The 16,170-nt window shown below is 39.4% G+C and overlaps 1 protein-coding gene across 2 annotated transcripts in view; it reads left to right on the top strand.

Moving 5' to 3' along the window:
* The window catches only part of nrxn3b (neurexin 3b), a 270,387-nt gene that overhangs the window by 215,407 nt on the left and 38,810 nt on the right, over positions 1–16,170 (top strand). For both annotated transcript variants that reach the window (XM_040125526.1, XM_040125524.1), the window contains one exon: positions 12,458–12,629. In XM_040125526.1, the coding sequence (XP_039981460.1) occupies positions 12,458–12,629 (172 nt within the window). The remainder of the gene's footprint in view (positions 1–12,457; positions 12,630–16,170) is intronic.

Below are 16,170 nucleotides of genomic sequence, written 5' to 3' on the forward strand. Positions count from 1 at the left end.
TAGAAAATATATTTGTCACACTCTTTGGCTCGCTATTCCCTGCCCTCTGTGAATCTCTATATAGTTATCTCTATATAGAAAAAGATAAAGATATATATGTGCCTACAAACCCATCTATATCTGTATGTCTCTTTCTGACACATTCATACTGTTAGAGCGTGGAGAAAATTCATGCAAGCCCACACAGGATTTGGCATCCCATCACTTATGTTTGCAAAGGCTTCTGTTGCATTTATCAACACCCATCACAATTTTCCCACCCATGCAATTAGAATCCTAAAAAGCCAGATAAAAGCACGATAATAAAAACATCAGCTTCTTTGATCGTGTACTCTGACATGCTTACATCAGGTGACACGTATCAGCATGCATGCACAGCTCCCAACATACAAGGAGTCATTGTTATAATAAATCATTGGGAGCCCCGATTAACGTTAATAGCCTTTCTCAGAATTACATTGGCATCCCCTTGCATTCCAGTCACCTAGATTTCATGCCTCCTCTCTGCAGGCACCCTTGTTAATTGTGAGAGAGGAGAGCCGCAATGAGTGCTATCTGCTGAGCCTTTGATATGCACTTATCTTTTAGCAATTTCATATTATGGAAAAGAAAATTGCTTTTAAAAATGACTGGTGCGGAATTACTTTTGGACCAATTAATTTCATGAAAATAATGCCTTTTCGAAAAAGCAGGGAAAAATTATTTTGAAGAATAATTGACAAGGAAGGAAAAGCACACAGGGGGGATGTAAGTAGACATAAATGCAAATTTACTATTATTAGGTAGTTTAAATATTACTTCATGATCTTTTTCAGACAGGCCTCATTGCTTTGACATATTCAGAACTATAGAGACTATAGAGACTTGGTTTGACGACAGCTTGTCCTGAAAGTGTCCAAAGCATTCAAGAAGTAGGGCACTTGTCTCAACGTTCCATGAAGTGGGAGAGACGGACCGACCTAGATTTCCTCCTGTTTATTCAGCCATTTAAGGTGCTGGCTATTCATGTCTCCATTTTAGTGCTCCCCTTTCTCTGTCTCCATATTTTCTATTCCTGAATACGGCTACTGTTGTTTGTTTTTTTCTTCATTCTTGCTTACTTTCTTTCTCCTCTGTGCCCTCAGTCGTTATCATCTCTCAGTCTCAAAACATACATTTAAGTAGCTCTAAATGGCAGTGACATTTTTAGAGAGATGCTGAGATACTCCACGCTGTTTAGCAGCAGGGGGTCTGTTAGCTTGACTTATCTAAAAAAAAAACCTTGTGTAACCTTCTACCAATTTTCACTTTTCGCTGAAAACAATTATCTTATCTCATTTATTCAATACTGTATTCATTACCCCTTGATAACTTAAATACAATATTACTCCGTACTTTAGGATAAAGCCTAATAATTGGTCAAAGAGTTGCTTCAAAAACATCTTTAACTAGGGACCATCTTGCAAATGGGAATAGACCAGCTGCACCACCCGGCAATATGTTGACGTTATGACCCATGAGTATTCAGTACTTACTACATTATTACATGAGTACTCGATACTCATAGGTCAGACCACACCCATCTTCGAACTCGGCCTTCATTTCGGTCTCAACTACAGACCGGTAAAGTTTGTAACTGTATCTTGCACTGTTGTGACTTTATCGTGGTGACGAAATATGTCCACAGACAGACAGTCAGACAGACCTATAACCACCTTCCGAATTACTCAAAACCGCCTCTGTGGTAGTTTCCACTACAGAAGGTGTCTCCTGTACCACATTTTGCCATGATGACACACGCACACACGCACGCACACGCACGCACACTAATGTTCAGACTCACAAGTGAAAACAATACCAGCCACGCCGTCGTGCCGGTGATCAATCATCAGAGCTCATCATCTTTTTATGCATTCCAGGGAGTTTGGTGCAGTTCTGGTTGATTTAACACATCTCTAATGCACCGGATGTGGTCATGAATTTGAAATGAATAAATGCAAAGTGAGACCAGGACCGTTGACCAGTATCAAGCTGACATGACAGCTATGCTCACAGAGATGGCATATGCTGCCCAGTGTGGCTTCTGAGCCATCACTGCAGGAGAGTTTTGATTCCAATGCTGCATTATGTCCATTCAGGTATTCATTTATACGTTAGATTAGATCTGTCTGAGGTTGCAGTGCAGTGTACAGCGAGAGGCCTCCAGGTAAAGATACATGATTCTCACTGAAAAAGAGCACTGGAAGAAGTGATCAGATCCTTTGCTTGAGTTAAAGTACCAATACATTAGTTTGCTGTTTACTGTTAAATGCTGTGTTACATGTAAAAGTCCTGCATTGAAATCATACTAAAAAATTGTACTATCAACAAAATGTGCTTAAAACATCAAAAGAAAAAGTACTGGTTCTGCAAAAAAATGTCCATCGTAACAGATATATAATTATATATTACCTTGATAGATTGTTAATTCTAATGCATCAATTCATAAGTAGCATTTTATGTTTTTAGCTGGTAAAGGTGGAGCTTGCTTTAACTTCTTTATATACAGCTTGGTAGTATAGTCTCCAAGGGTTCACAAGATAAATCTGATGGGTTGCTAAATGATTAATTGAGTGGGAAGGAATAAAAAACAAAATGTTCTTCTACACAATTTTGTATTAATTTTAGGGCCTGTTCTCAATTTTTTTTTTTTGGAAAATATTGGATAATTTTTCCTCTTTGCGCCCTAAGAAGATACTTTAATGAGACTGTCTGGGAAGTTTAGAGGAATTGTCTCTTGGTGAAACTGCTAATAACTCATAAACATCTGAATGGTGACAAAGGGCCCAAAGTAGACACACTAGCCAAAAAGATGGGGATCAACTGGTTTGATCTTTAATAATTCATTGTATTTCATAAACTTATTGTACATTTTTGTGTAAAATCTTAATCTCAGAAGTAACTACAATTGTCAAATAAATGTAGTGGATTAAAAAGTACAGCATTTCCCTCTGAAAAAAGTACCATAAAATGGAAATACTAGAGGAAAGTACAAGTGCCTCAAAATTGTACTTAAGTACAGTACTTGAGTAAATGTGCTTAGATACTTTCCATCACTACTGAAAGATGACAAATGGCTGTGATGTAAACATGATCTGTTCGGTTTACTATGTTGGTTGTACAGGTATTGTTTTTTACATATTTTTACAAGCCCCACTAATATATCTCCATTACAACAGTGTTTACAGCAACACACTATATTCTTACCAAATCATAATCTCTCCAAATTTAAGCAATTAAACCGCAATTGGTGCAAATTTAAACAGCAGCAATCTATGTCTTCAATGATTAGTGGGAAGGAGCGACCCACAAACTGATATTATCAGAGGGACTTGGTGGATTTGAAACTAAATGAATCTCAAATCAAAATAAAACGACTATCAAATACAGAGAAATGGAGGAAGGAAAAAAGGACTGTGGTTGGGATTGGGATGTCTAATGCACTCTATTCTCAGTTAATCATTTCTCTGCAGCCCTCTCTTTCCTCCTCTCCTCATAGCCTCTCTCTTCTCATGTATTTTTTTTTACACATTCACTTTCATCCTGTAAGTTTTTTCTCTCTCTTTCCATTCCTTTCTCTCTGCCTTTATCCCTGACACCTCAGCAGGCGAGGTGGAGGGTAGAGTCTTGATCCCAGGCAGGTTACCCTTGGCAACAGACCACCCACCCCTCTGCTGCCAGCAGTTTTTGGGGCAATCCAACTAGCTTTGGCACCCAAGTTGGCAAATACCCCCCCCCACCCGCTGGTGTAGAACAGAGGAGGCCCTTTTTTTCTGCCTCTATCATCACCTGTGTTTGGGAACCAGCACCCCTCCCCTCTTTTCCTTTGCTTCAGCCTCCACAATCTAGACCTGACATAGCCGGCGAGGGATCAGAACACTGTCTACTTTAGATGCCAGCCGTTAGCATTAGCATTTTAACACCTGTTCCTAGGCATGTGGGTGTAAGAACTTCTCATTTTAATGCAGTGTGCAGAGACAACATTGGGCAAACAGGGGCAGTGACAAAATGAAAAAAACAACCTGTGTCTATTTGTGTACGTTCACATGCACAATTGTGTGTTTACATTCATCAGCCTGTCTGTTTGTGCCTGGAAGTGCTTGTCCATAATAGTATTTTTACTGTATATAAACACATAGATGAGAAGCTGCCTATCTCTATCTCTCTTTCTCCATGTCTTTGTCTCTCCTTTTTTCTCACTCAATGAGCTTGTGTCCAAGCTTTGCTCAGTGTTCAAAGACATGTTCATGGCTGCCACACATAATACAGGAGGGTAACTATGTCCACCATATTTTATTAGAAAGAGTCTGTAAGGCTTCCCCTCCTGTTTAGAATTTGTATCTCCAATAATTACCATCCATTTTGTCATTTTGTATGATGTGCAGCCATCTGAAATAGCTGCTGCTTTTTTTCTTGTAATTTTCCTCTCTCTCTTTCCCTTTCTCCCAGTTGGGTTTTGCTTTGCATATTAGCCCAGACATGGTAAAGATACATGAGTGCAAGATACAGAGTGCAGCTCTTCAAACAAGCTTGTGTGCCTATTCAAATATTTTCATCCCACGACTCTTTGCCCAGCAGCTGTAGCAATGCATGTTTTTGTGACTGAAGGTATTCTCTATGGGAAAACACAATCAAAGGTCAAAGATAAAGTCTCTTTGTAATTTTTTTTGTGGTACACTGGTATCTCTTTACTTTTTTCCATCTATTTTTACTGAAACACTTTAGTCTCTTTTTTTTTCATGAAGTGTAGCAGAAAGGGTAGGCTTTTTGCAAATACAGACATTAGAGACTTGTTCATTTCAGAAAAATAAGGGGAGGAGAGATTGTAGGATGAATAGTCTCCCTGCTTGATTTATTGTGCAGTGGTTTCATTCTGGGGCTACCAAACAGAAAGTGCTTGAATTCAGTAGCACATTAAATTAAATATCTGCCGAACAGATTCTAATTTGATCACCAAGCTGTTTCAGTTTCATTAGCCTAGTCCCTAATAGACTTTCACAGCATATTATTCCATGTAGCACAAATCCCATTCATTGGCCCTTTTTTGTTTAAATGAGCCCCCTGGCATGCGAGGACCATGTGGCCCAACACAGCGCAGTGTGAGGTCACGCAAACCCTGCTTTTTCTTTAACGGACGCTGGAACAAAGCTAAAATGAGTAAAAGGAATCACATCTGAAGCCCCAGCGAGTAAATTAAGTCAAAGTTAAGATTTATGTCCAGCACCTTCTTAACAGCTGTTACAAAACATCAGTCCAAGCTGAGTATTAATACCACCATGGCAATGTTGAGAGTGTGTGTGTGTGTGTGTGTGTGCGAATATGCAGGCAACTGAGGCCTGTTGCTCTTGCATACTGCCTGATTTGATGATGTTGGTTGTCAGTGCACCCTGCTTTGTAATGGTGCAAATTAAGTAGTTTAGCAGCAGGTCAGGCAGATGAAAATCCCTGGCTGTAGTTTTACCACACTTTAGCAGACTTGCAATTATGCAGTATATTAGAATGACTTCAGCTGGATAGTATAAATAGAGATGGCACAACACTCACGGATGAGCACTCTATAAATGGTATTTTTTTATTATTGCAATCTATAATAACATGTTGTGGCGAAGTAATATTTGGTTATATATTTGTTTTATATATAGCAAGGTTCATAGTTATACAGAAGATGAATAACGGATAGGTACTGCTTGTTGTATTTTTCATCAGCCATACTGTTTGTGTCAAAACTTACAGTAATGAATAGCTTAAAAGTCTGGAGTATAAAAAGAATAAAATAAAATAAACAATCCAAATTTCTTAAATGTGGAAATATTTAAATAACAAAATATCATAATTTGTTGCAAGCTTATACAATACAGGTATGGGAAGTAAAATGCAGGTGTCATACTCTTGAAGCTGTGCTAAAAGGCTTGAGTGAAATTAATAACAATAATTAAAGTGTGTCACAATGTAAGGAAAATTATGAAATAAATTTTAATTTATTGAATACGTTTTGTACATCAGTGTATTACAAAGAGGAGGACAGAGTTCACCATCCTGATTGGCTGATAGAAGATTGTTTTCCGGAATAAAACATTTATTCAGTGAAAATATAGTAAACACTGGTCTATAGTGCTTAAAATTAGATACAGGTTTGATGACATTGTTGGATGCAGCAACCAAAGGTTCCTTCAGGGACAGTGACTTACCTGAGATAATGCAGCCAAGACACATGCAGTAAAGTATCTAAAGTACTAAAGTAGTGATGATTAGGATCAGTGCAATGTCAGTACTCTAAGTTCCAAAAGGTTGAAAGTGATAGTATAGAGCTGGAGAGGACTCTGCAGTAACATTGATAAATGTTTTCCACCAGGCCATCCGCCATTAGTGTCAGGGCAAGTTACAGTCACAAGAGCGGACAAACAGGAAATAGAGAAAGAGTGGGTGTAAATAATTGATAAGGCTGACCCTGCACGATTCATATTCTGCAGCAGAGGATCAAAGAGCGAGGCTCAGAGTTTGACATTGAAGCCGAGCGCAGGAGTCAAAGCCACTGCCTTCGCCAACAACGCTCCTGCTTGTGTTTATATTAAAAATGCAATGACTCTTCCTCTTCAGTCTAGGCTGGCACTACTGGGCATTAACCAATTAGTTAATGGACTCACTGGTATTACCGCACCAATTACCTACAGTAGCACTAAGTAAAGAGAGGTGGAAGCCATTTTGTTCCTGTCCATTCGATGAAGCTGTTCCTAGCTCTCTCAGGTGTGAAATACAGCCTGTGTTAGACCTCTGGGTTCTTTTAGGTGTAATCAATATTTCAGATGCACCAGGCCTCTGTGCCTTGTATCCTTCCACATCGCCTCTCACAACAGCTCTGCAGCCAATTATGAATGTCTGAATGAACATTTGAGCTAATGAATGATTAATGGAATTTTACAGTTTTCAGAGGAATGTTTATTTTAATATTGTATTAAGACTGTCACTGTGTGAAGCCAGGAACCCTGAACTCTGCAGCCCCTGCGTCTAATATGAGAAAGTAAAACTGTCTGCAGTGTTTTATTCAGTCCCACTGTAGAGTTTATCTTTACAAAATTAGTATCTTTTTGTGGTCCTTGTCTGTCAGCAGCACTACGTATGCATAACTGCTATGAGCAGCTGCATGTATATCAAATTGTGCGTTATTCATGACATTATATATCTCCCTCTTCTTTCTTTTTCAAGACTTTATGTCCCTTTTCATAAAGAACCAGACAGTATACATGCTTTATTAGTCGGTTCATTCAAATTATAAGAAAACATGTCTATACTAAACAATTGTGATATCTAGCCATGTAGATAATTTGCCTCTGTCTCTGAGATTTCTGCTGACACACCAATACAATGGAGGTGAATTGAAAAACTACATTCAAAAGTCATAACTACTCTTTTTATAATTATTGGCCTTGTTATTCTGTGTAATCTACAGAACTCTCTGTGCCAGGTTGATAGAAACAACTTTCTATCAAAGAAATAGCCCTATGAAACCTCCTGAGAGTGTGTTCTGTGGACTATCCAGAGTAACAATGACATTGTTTTTAGTAAGACATTCTTTTTCAAGTTTTTAAATGTACCTATTCAGCGCTGTGTAGACCACAAATTAAAGGATAATGCAGGTATGATAAATATTTTTCTTATGGTCAACAAATCCCATGAAAATACCAACATCACCAACCCATTAGTCTGTCTCTCAATACTTTTTGACTTCCCCACCCTGTCTGTGGCTGTCGATTGGTACCATTGAAGACGTATATCCTTAAAAATGGTTCACAAATGTATCGTTTCATGTTTAAAAAAGTTTGATTGCTTTCCTAAAACAGCTGGGCACTGTAGTTTTTTTTAGCACACATTACTGAAGCAGGATTAAGTAAAGCATTTCTAGCGAACTATTTCCATTGGCGGTTTAATACACATTTTTTGCTCTAGAGACTACTTATGACAACAGTGGTCGGTGTCCTCTTGCCATAAATGAGGGACTGAGTCAAAATAAACTGCAATGCCCATGTTCATTTTAATGAAGGGACATGTCAATTAGTGCAACAGTGTTGCTCATTGATGTGTTTTTAATAGTGTTGGGCAAAGAGGAATGAGCTACATCATTATTTAGATATAGAGAAAATACTTGCTGGCAACCACCAATAGTTTTAGTCTTTTAATGTGTTTCGTTGACATTTTTTTTATTAGATTGTTTTTTTGTAATTTGGGTGAACTGGCTCTTTTCAGGTCATAATTTTCAGATTGAGGCAGGTGTGTGAAAATACAGTCTGTGGATGAATTTTCATACTTGTTTAGTTGTAAATCTTATATATTTGCTTCGTAGGGCTTATCCATTTTATTTATTTCATAAATAAAGACATTCTTTCTGTACTAAAGGCTTTCACTTTCACCAATAACATTTTCAATTTCAATTTCAAGACCAAAGAAAAATATGACAGGCTCTTGCCTAGCCTGGGGCCTGTCGAGTTGTCAGTACATTCCATACATGAAGAAATGAATTTCATTAAAGGCCAGCACACACACAGACCTCTCCTCAACAGCCTCTAACATCCTACCCTTTAGCAAATTTCTGACTCTAGAGCGTGATATGCACAAGAACAGACAGCTACAAATCACTGTACCATATATGAGTTATCTATGTCAATTACTGACGGTAAATGGCTTTGGCACTGTGAAGGCCAGGTGCAATACTCCAGTTTGTCTCATGTTGTCCTAGCGTCTCCACTCTATTGATTCTACTTCTACTGCTTCCATGATCCAGTTTTGATTGATGACTAACATTCTTTGACCTTAAATGGATTTCAATGCACATCTTCTTATAGAAGATTTCTGGCACATAACTGCATAAATTCATTCATTTCTTTCTCTGTATCCATATGTCTTTTGTCAGCTTTTTTCTTATCTCCAGCATAGCCAAATTTGCTAATTCAACCCATCCCACCTCCATAAAATTTCTTCCAAATGTATGTATCTGTCTGGGGGCTGTGTCTTAACAGAATGACCATTCAGCGAGCTCGGGATGGGGCTTATTTTGAGCGGCTCGTGCCCTGTACAGCAGCTGCCTGCTAAGGGCTGTGATGGCTGTCTGCAGGATCGTCCACCACTGCTTTTAGTGATTCTCTCTTTCACTCTTCCCGGGTTGTTCCATGTGTTGGATACATTGATCAGCCTTGAACTGGATTGCAGCGGGCTTGATTACTGATGTCAGTGTGTGCCAGTACATGTGGGACCTCTGGAGCTCCTTGTGCCAAGCCTGGGCCAGCGTGCAGCAGAAGAGGGGGGGTTGCTGCTTGCTGGAATTACATTTATCAGTCTTAGTTACAACGAGCATGAACACAACATGCCAACACATACTGTACACTTAAGTGACGCACAAACAAACTGCCAGCATAATCTCATTCTATTCCTGTAGCGGTAAAAAAAACTTTTTGTGTTCGTGATTGGGATTAAATTGACGGTGTGGGGGCATGTTAGACTATGAAAAAGGGTGTTAGCATATCATACTAGCAAATTAGCACTTTCCGTACTGTAGTTTCATATTTTAGTGTTTTTTATAGAGTTAGTGAGGGCGACTGATTGAATGTTTGGACACTAGTTTGTGTTTTTTTGCCACGTGACGTTACTGTAACAAGGATTCCTTAGTGCAAGGTTACACTCTATCACTTTGTGTGCGCGTGTGTGTGTGTTTTTATGTCTGTTTGCATTCAAGTGTGTGTAAATTTGGAAGTGATTCTCCGCACATCATTTATTTACACCTGGAATAGTGGCCATCATCTTTTCCTATAAGAGAACAATAGCCCCTATTCCCCTTTGCTCAGGAGACAATGAAGTGCCTTCCTGCCTCACAAGCGACAGGCCAATAAAAAATGTAATTGGATCTGCCAATCAAACATTGCTGCAGTGTTGGGTGTGGGCAGGCAGGTGGGTGGCGGAGACGGGAGGGTGGCTGGACCACAGGAGTAGTACAGAGGAAGAAGAAAAGAGGGAGAGGTTTTGCCATTGCAGAGCATTACCACACACAGTTCCCTCTGTACACTGCCCGGAAGCACTCAGCAACCGTTACAGAGGTGTACAATTGTTTTTTTTTGTTGTTTGTTTGTACCAGGGCCAGGGGGGGTGACGATCTGTCTTTGTTTGTTGGTATTAATGACTTGGTGATGTGGCTTTGATGGGACTACACAGGAGAGCCAGGGCTGCCAGAGCCTCTGAAGGTCACAGTGGATGTACTAGTGCTGATGTGTCTGTTTGTGCTTTGTACGCGAACAGGCCATCGGACATGTTGTTTTTTCGTACCAGGGAAAGGTCCTGTCATTAGTCAGGAGGGCCAGGATGCTTTAGTAGTATTTTTCACAGTACAACACACACACTGAACATCGCCTTGTCACATTAAATCATCAACATATTTGTGTGTGCTTACCTTAGCCTGTCTAGGTGCATGGATTATGTGTATTTGCTGCTAGATAATCAACGTGTGCATCTGTACACTTGCACACACACACTTTTATTGTATGCATTTGTCTGTTGCTCTAAGTTTTAATGACAACTACTTAAATTAAGAGCCCATTTACAGCGTCTCTAACAGAGACGTTAAGTGGGCATTCAGATATTCTGCTTGTCTGACTCCCACTCTGAGTTCTACCTTGGCTTTTAGGAGATGGCTTTCTCATGTTTGTGACATTCTTTTTCCATTATTAGCTTTGCTGGAGACTGTTACAAAGGAGAGGTGCTCTGTCATTACTTGCATTATGGTCTGCACACTGTAATGCCATGCTGTATGTCTTTTTATGAACAGACAAGTGATGATTGAACTGTAAGTACGACTGAGGTATTGGATACTCATTTTACTGCATACTTTGGGCAACTTTCTACTTCCTTAAAAAACTTGGAGAAATATTACCTGTGGTGGATGCACTGTACCATATATCAAGACAAGTATACACCCAATTGCACTTAAAAACAAATGCTAAGAAACAAAAATGGGATCCTAATTTAGAGGACTGTCTTCTTTCTTCCAAGGTTTTCTAGGTGCTCTACTTAAAATGTAGAAATTTAGGAACAAACTTAATACAAAAGCTAATATTTGTACCTTATTGATCTCAAATGTTTTAATTTTCCTTCTTATAAATACAGCAAAAGTTCAGAATAAACTAACTCAGCAAAATGTGTTGCTGGAGAACAAAACTAAAAGTCTAAGGGCATGCCGGCACCAGTAAAATGACACATTTCATTTTTTCTGTACACTGCAGCTTGCCATAATAATCTGGTGGTATAGTATTCTAATATAATATTCTTAGAACTGGGGTATATTTGACAATTTTAAAAGCATGAGGGTCCGTGTTAAGTATACGTGGCCTTATTAAGCGCTCTTCTACAGTATTAAGAGCCTGTAACATTCAATAGAGGTCAGCAGGTTTAAGTGTTGTGTCATTTAAGTGGTAGCAATCTTGCAGTGCTTTTGTGCTGACGAGCACTGTTAAATTCAGCTTGACATTATCAATGTCTGCATTGTAACATTCAGCCACGCAGGGCCATTGTCTCAGTTGATCAATTAACAATATGTGTCTGCCTACTGTGCGGGCTTTCGTAATTTTGGTTTTGTTATGAGAAACAGTCCCTCTTCTCCAGGCTTCTAAAGTAGGTAATTACACTGAGAGATTCCCTGTGGGGGATTAAAACAAATGACACAGAAAACACAGCGCTTCCCCATCCCCTCACACTCGAGCCCTGCCTCCCCTCTATAACCTTTTGCTTGTAATACCTACATGTCCATGAATACACAAGCAGTCACAGTAAAACACACTAGCAGCTCATCAAAATTAGTGGGGTCAAGGGGAGAGGAGTCAGGAAATGATGGAGAGGCAACACAGTTTATGGACTTGGAATAACTGGTTTAGCATTCGGAGCTGAACAAAACATACGGTATTCATATAGTTTGTAAGGACCACAGCAGAAAAGGCATCTGTCCTGCCAGTTTTGCAGTGACAGGCTGCAGGGAGCATTACTCATCATTACAATCTCTGCTGGCAGCCTATTTTCATCACATTACAGTGGTATAATGAAGCGTAGCACGCTAGCGTCCACAGGTTCTCTGAGTAGTTCACCATTAGCACCAGCCGAGGGCATTCATCCATGTAGCTTTATTGAACTTTTCACAGTTAGTTTATTGTATAATTAATTCATTTCTGCACAATAATACATGTAGGGGGATTTTTGGTACTGTAGCAGTTCAGATTTTCAAATTTGCCTAGCTTTGGCAGATGTGACAGATTTGATGTGACTTGCACTCATTCGAGATGGAGCACTCACTGCATTTGATGGCAATTACCAGTTCAGTAAAATACTGTATTGAAAGATCTGGATTTTCTAAAAGCTGAAATCAGACCACCAACTATTTCTGCTCTTCTTCTCTTTGTCCTTTCTCCAGGAGCAAGGCAAAGTAGGTGTGACTTTCAACATTGGGACAGTGGACATCAGTGTTAAGGAGACAACAACAGCAGTAAACGATGGCAAATACCATTTGGTCCGATTCACCAGGAACGGGGGCAATGCCACTTTGCAGGTGGACAACTGGCCAGTGAATGAGCACTTTCCCACAGGTACTGTCCCTTTCAATCCTTTGTCTGATGATATTCTAAAAAAAAGTAGAATGAAATTATAGTGTTAAAACCACTGGACACCACCTATTTATCTTAAAGCAGGGGGGCGCCACCAAGAATAAAAGAAAAAACTAATACAAAAAGATTTACTTTCTCCTGTCGTTTTAATGAGAACATCTCAGAAGACTACGAGGCATGCAGTTTCATTATTTGCTAACACTATGCTCCTATGGCAAACCATTTCTCAAAAAACTACTCTCATGCCCTCACGCCTGACTCCACAGGAGAGGAGCACATCAAGCTAGAATCTTTTGTCTTGCAAGCGGCAGTAACTGTGCAACATTTGGCCAGTTCATTTCAGGAAAGGGATTGAAAGGCACCAAGAGGCATTTGGTTGGTAGGCAAGCAAGGAGAGGATAGAGGCCGAAACCATGGATGCCCTGCTGGCCAGACAAAGCTGCTGCCTGCCTGTATCTCTCATTCCCTGGTCAGCAGAAGCAGCAGAGCAGCAGAATAAAAATAGGGTCATCAAATGGAGCCAGTTTCTTTTGGAGGCTCAGGCACTCCCTTCTTTTGGAACAGAGATGTGCCACTCAGCTAGCTAGGTGAGAGAGTGAGAGAAAGAGAGTGAGAGAGAGAGAAGGAAGGAAAAATCCTCTGCTGCTTCTATTTAGCGGTCCATTAAATTGAGTTGGCTTTTCTGGTCTTTGATATCTGTGCCTCCTTGTTAGCCAGCTTAGGAGGCACCACCTTTGTTTCCTTGTTGTTACCCACTCTTCACTTTCACTTAGTCAAATACAGCAAATGCACAGGGAAGCGACATGGGCAGAAAGTGGCAGTTGAGACAGGGGGAAGTTGGGATGACAAAAGATAATATGAAACTTCATTCATCTCTGAAGTACAATTGTGCCGTAGGTTCAATTGCAGCAAGACATAATTGGACAGAAACAGATGTAGAATAAATAAAAAATGTTGAAGTTTAAGGTTACATTACCATTACCAGATGTGTAGCTAACGTGAACAGAAACATGTCCAGAAATAAAATTGTGCATCACTAGCTAAAATAAAACACTGGATTAAAAAAAAACAAAAAAAAACCCCCTGCAAAAATGCTGATGCTCCCCATAAAGTAAGGAGCAAACAAATAGGAGTTGATCCCCTTCACTACTCAGCCCTATGTCTCAGCAGCCCTACAGCTCTTAGGTACAAGCCTTTTCCAAGGACAGGACAGCATCCTCTCCTGCCTTGACCTGGCACGCTGTTTTGGTTTGGTTCAGTGCCAGCACAGGTGATGTTAATCTCTTCTGTCTCTGGCTTTCTTTTGCCGTTGGCTGTCTTTCGCTTTTCTTTGACCAGATAAATCCAGACAAGTTTCATAACTGCGTTTCAGCCACAGTAATGCTGGAAAATACCGAGAAACTCAATAACATGTGGCACACACATGTACACAATTGATGTCTCTGTCACGTACACATTCACACTTGCATGTGCTCAAACACTCACTGATCAGTCAAATGTAACAGCTTTGTTGCACAGAGATAAATGCCACAAACTGACGGACAGTGAATGACCTAGACACACACACACACATATATATATATACTTGGCTAAATTATATTTTGATGGTTTGGCAACATTATTTTTGAAACTATCATGCCAATAAAGCATCTTTGAATTTGAATTTGATAGTTTTGTCATGTTCCTATTGATCTCAGCCCCATATTACACAAGAATTCAACTATTTTCCATCTTTAATGGCCAGTAATTTTGGAGTGCAATTGAACCCCTACTACTTTGATAATTATCTTTAAGTGCCTTCTGCATCTGTATTGAGTGGTTGTTTTCTCAACATTCTATTAATAGGTTTGTCATTATCTATTATCCGAAGCCAGCTTCCATTCAGAAATCACTGCTAAACGACCGTTCAGTTTGCGTCTCAGTTTAAGCCATGAACAACAGAGAGAACTCTAGCTTTTTAGCTTTGGATTCCATCAAAGTGATCCCATTGAGGTTTGTTCCCTTTTATGTCTGTCTGCCCTTCTCTTGGAAAGAGCTGAGGTTGGGGGATCGAATGCGTGGTAATTTCTTTTTCTCTTCTGCAGAGGTAATTTGCAGGACACTCAGTGACAGTAATTCAACGATGATTGATTTTTTTTTCGCCCTCCCTCCCATTTAAGATGTTGTCATCTCATGAGTAATTACATGTCAGGGTGTAGACTCATCGACTGCTTTCTCACACTCCTAACACTTCTAAAGTCGTTCAATAAACAGTTACTGGATCTGGGCATGCCCTCTCTCCCTGTTAGGGAATAGGTGAGGACAAAGGTCTTGGAGGACTGCTTGTCAGTCAAAGTTGCTTGCGAAATACCCTGTGGTGTGTAAATTGGACATCTTAGCAATGGTGTTAGCAAAGTTGTCCCACCAAAGTATAGAGGTGTTATGATCTGCTTTAAATAGCAGCAGGAGGATTTTACACCATGACCTGCTTTTTATTATTAAATGGGCAATTTTTTGGCAGATTTACAAGCATTTCCTTTTTTTAATTGTTTGTCCATAAATAACTTCTTAAAGGATAATTCCAATTTAATACAACTTATGAATAACAGTCATAATAATAAAGTGCTCACTAAGTAAATTGCTGACATCTGGGAATTTCAGAAGTAATATTGCTAAAAATTAGGTGAAAAATTAGGTTAGCTAAAATTATTAGGAAGAGGTCAACAGTAAAGATATTACCAAAACTATCCATTTAAAAATCATCGTAGTTTACTGAACAACTGTCTAGTTCAACCTGAGCCACTGTACTTGCCATAGTTGTGCAAAGACAGCTTCATTGTGCAATAAGAGATTATTACTGACATTTTAGGTGTGTTCAGTTTTAATATTACCTTCAAATGATGTGGTTTAAATAATCTGGGTAAACCCAATTTTGCTTTTGGTTATCTTTTATTTTATTACAGTTTCTAATATCTAAAAATTATAGAAACAAAAGGAAATTAAACTAGACAAAACTAAAAGGCTGCCAGACAATAGAAAAGATAACATAAGTAAGATGTCAGTTATCACAATGCTTACCGTATATCTCAGGAGCAAGGGAAAGTGACACGAGCAAACAGTTGTGTTTGAAAAACGCATGCACACAAATAGCCACACAAGTCTGAAGGACTAATGCTGCCAAGTGTATGACCATCACGAATGTGGCGTAATACACTGAGCCAAGAAAAGTTACCATTTTCTCTCAAATCTATTCTTTGTATTGGTGTTGAGCAGATGTTGTTTTTCAGTTTGTACAATGACTAACATCTCCTTGAGCCAACATGCAAAGCAGGACGGCGCGGCAGACTTCCAGGTCAGAAGAATAAGTTTCTTAGTAGCAACTATTCATAGGTGCAGAGCAATCTGCACATAATATGAAAATTTAATTCTTGGTCATATTTGGGCAGGATGTCCCTGGACCAGGCTTTTGAGAACCTTTTAAAAAATTGCACTTCAGAAATGTATGAGGTGGGGCAAAACCATAGAAGATGCACCAATAGCTCTT

Source organism: Xiphias gladius, chromosome 4 (genome assembly GCF_016859285.1).
Source record: "Xiphias gladius isolate SHS-SW01 ecotype Sanya breed wild chromosome 4, ASM1685928v1, whole genome shotgun sequence".
NCBI lineage: Eukaryota > Metazoa > Chordata > Actinopteri > Istiophoriformes > Xiphiidae > Xiphias > Xiphias gladius.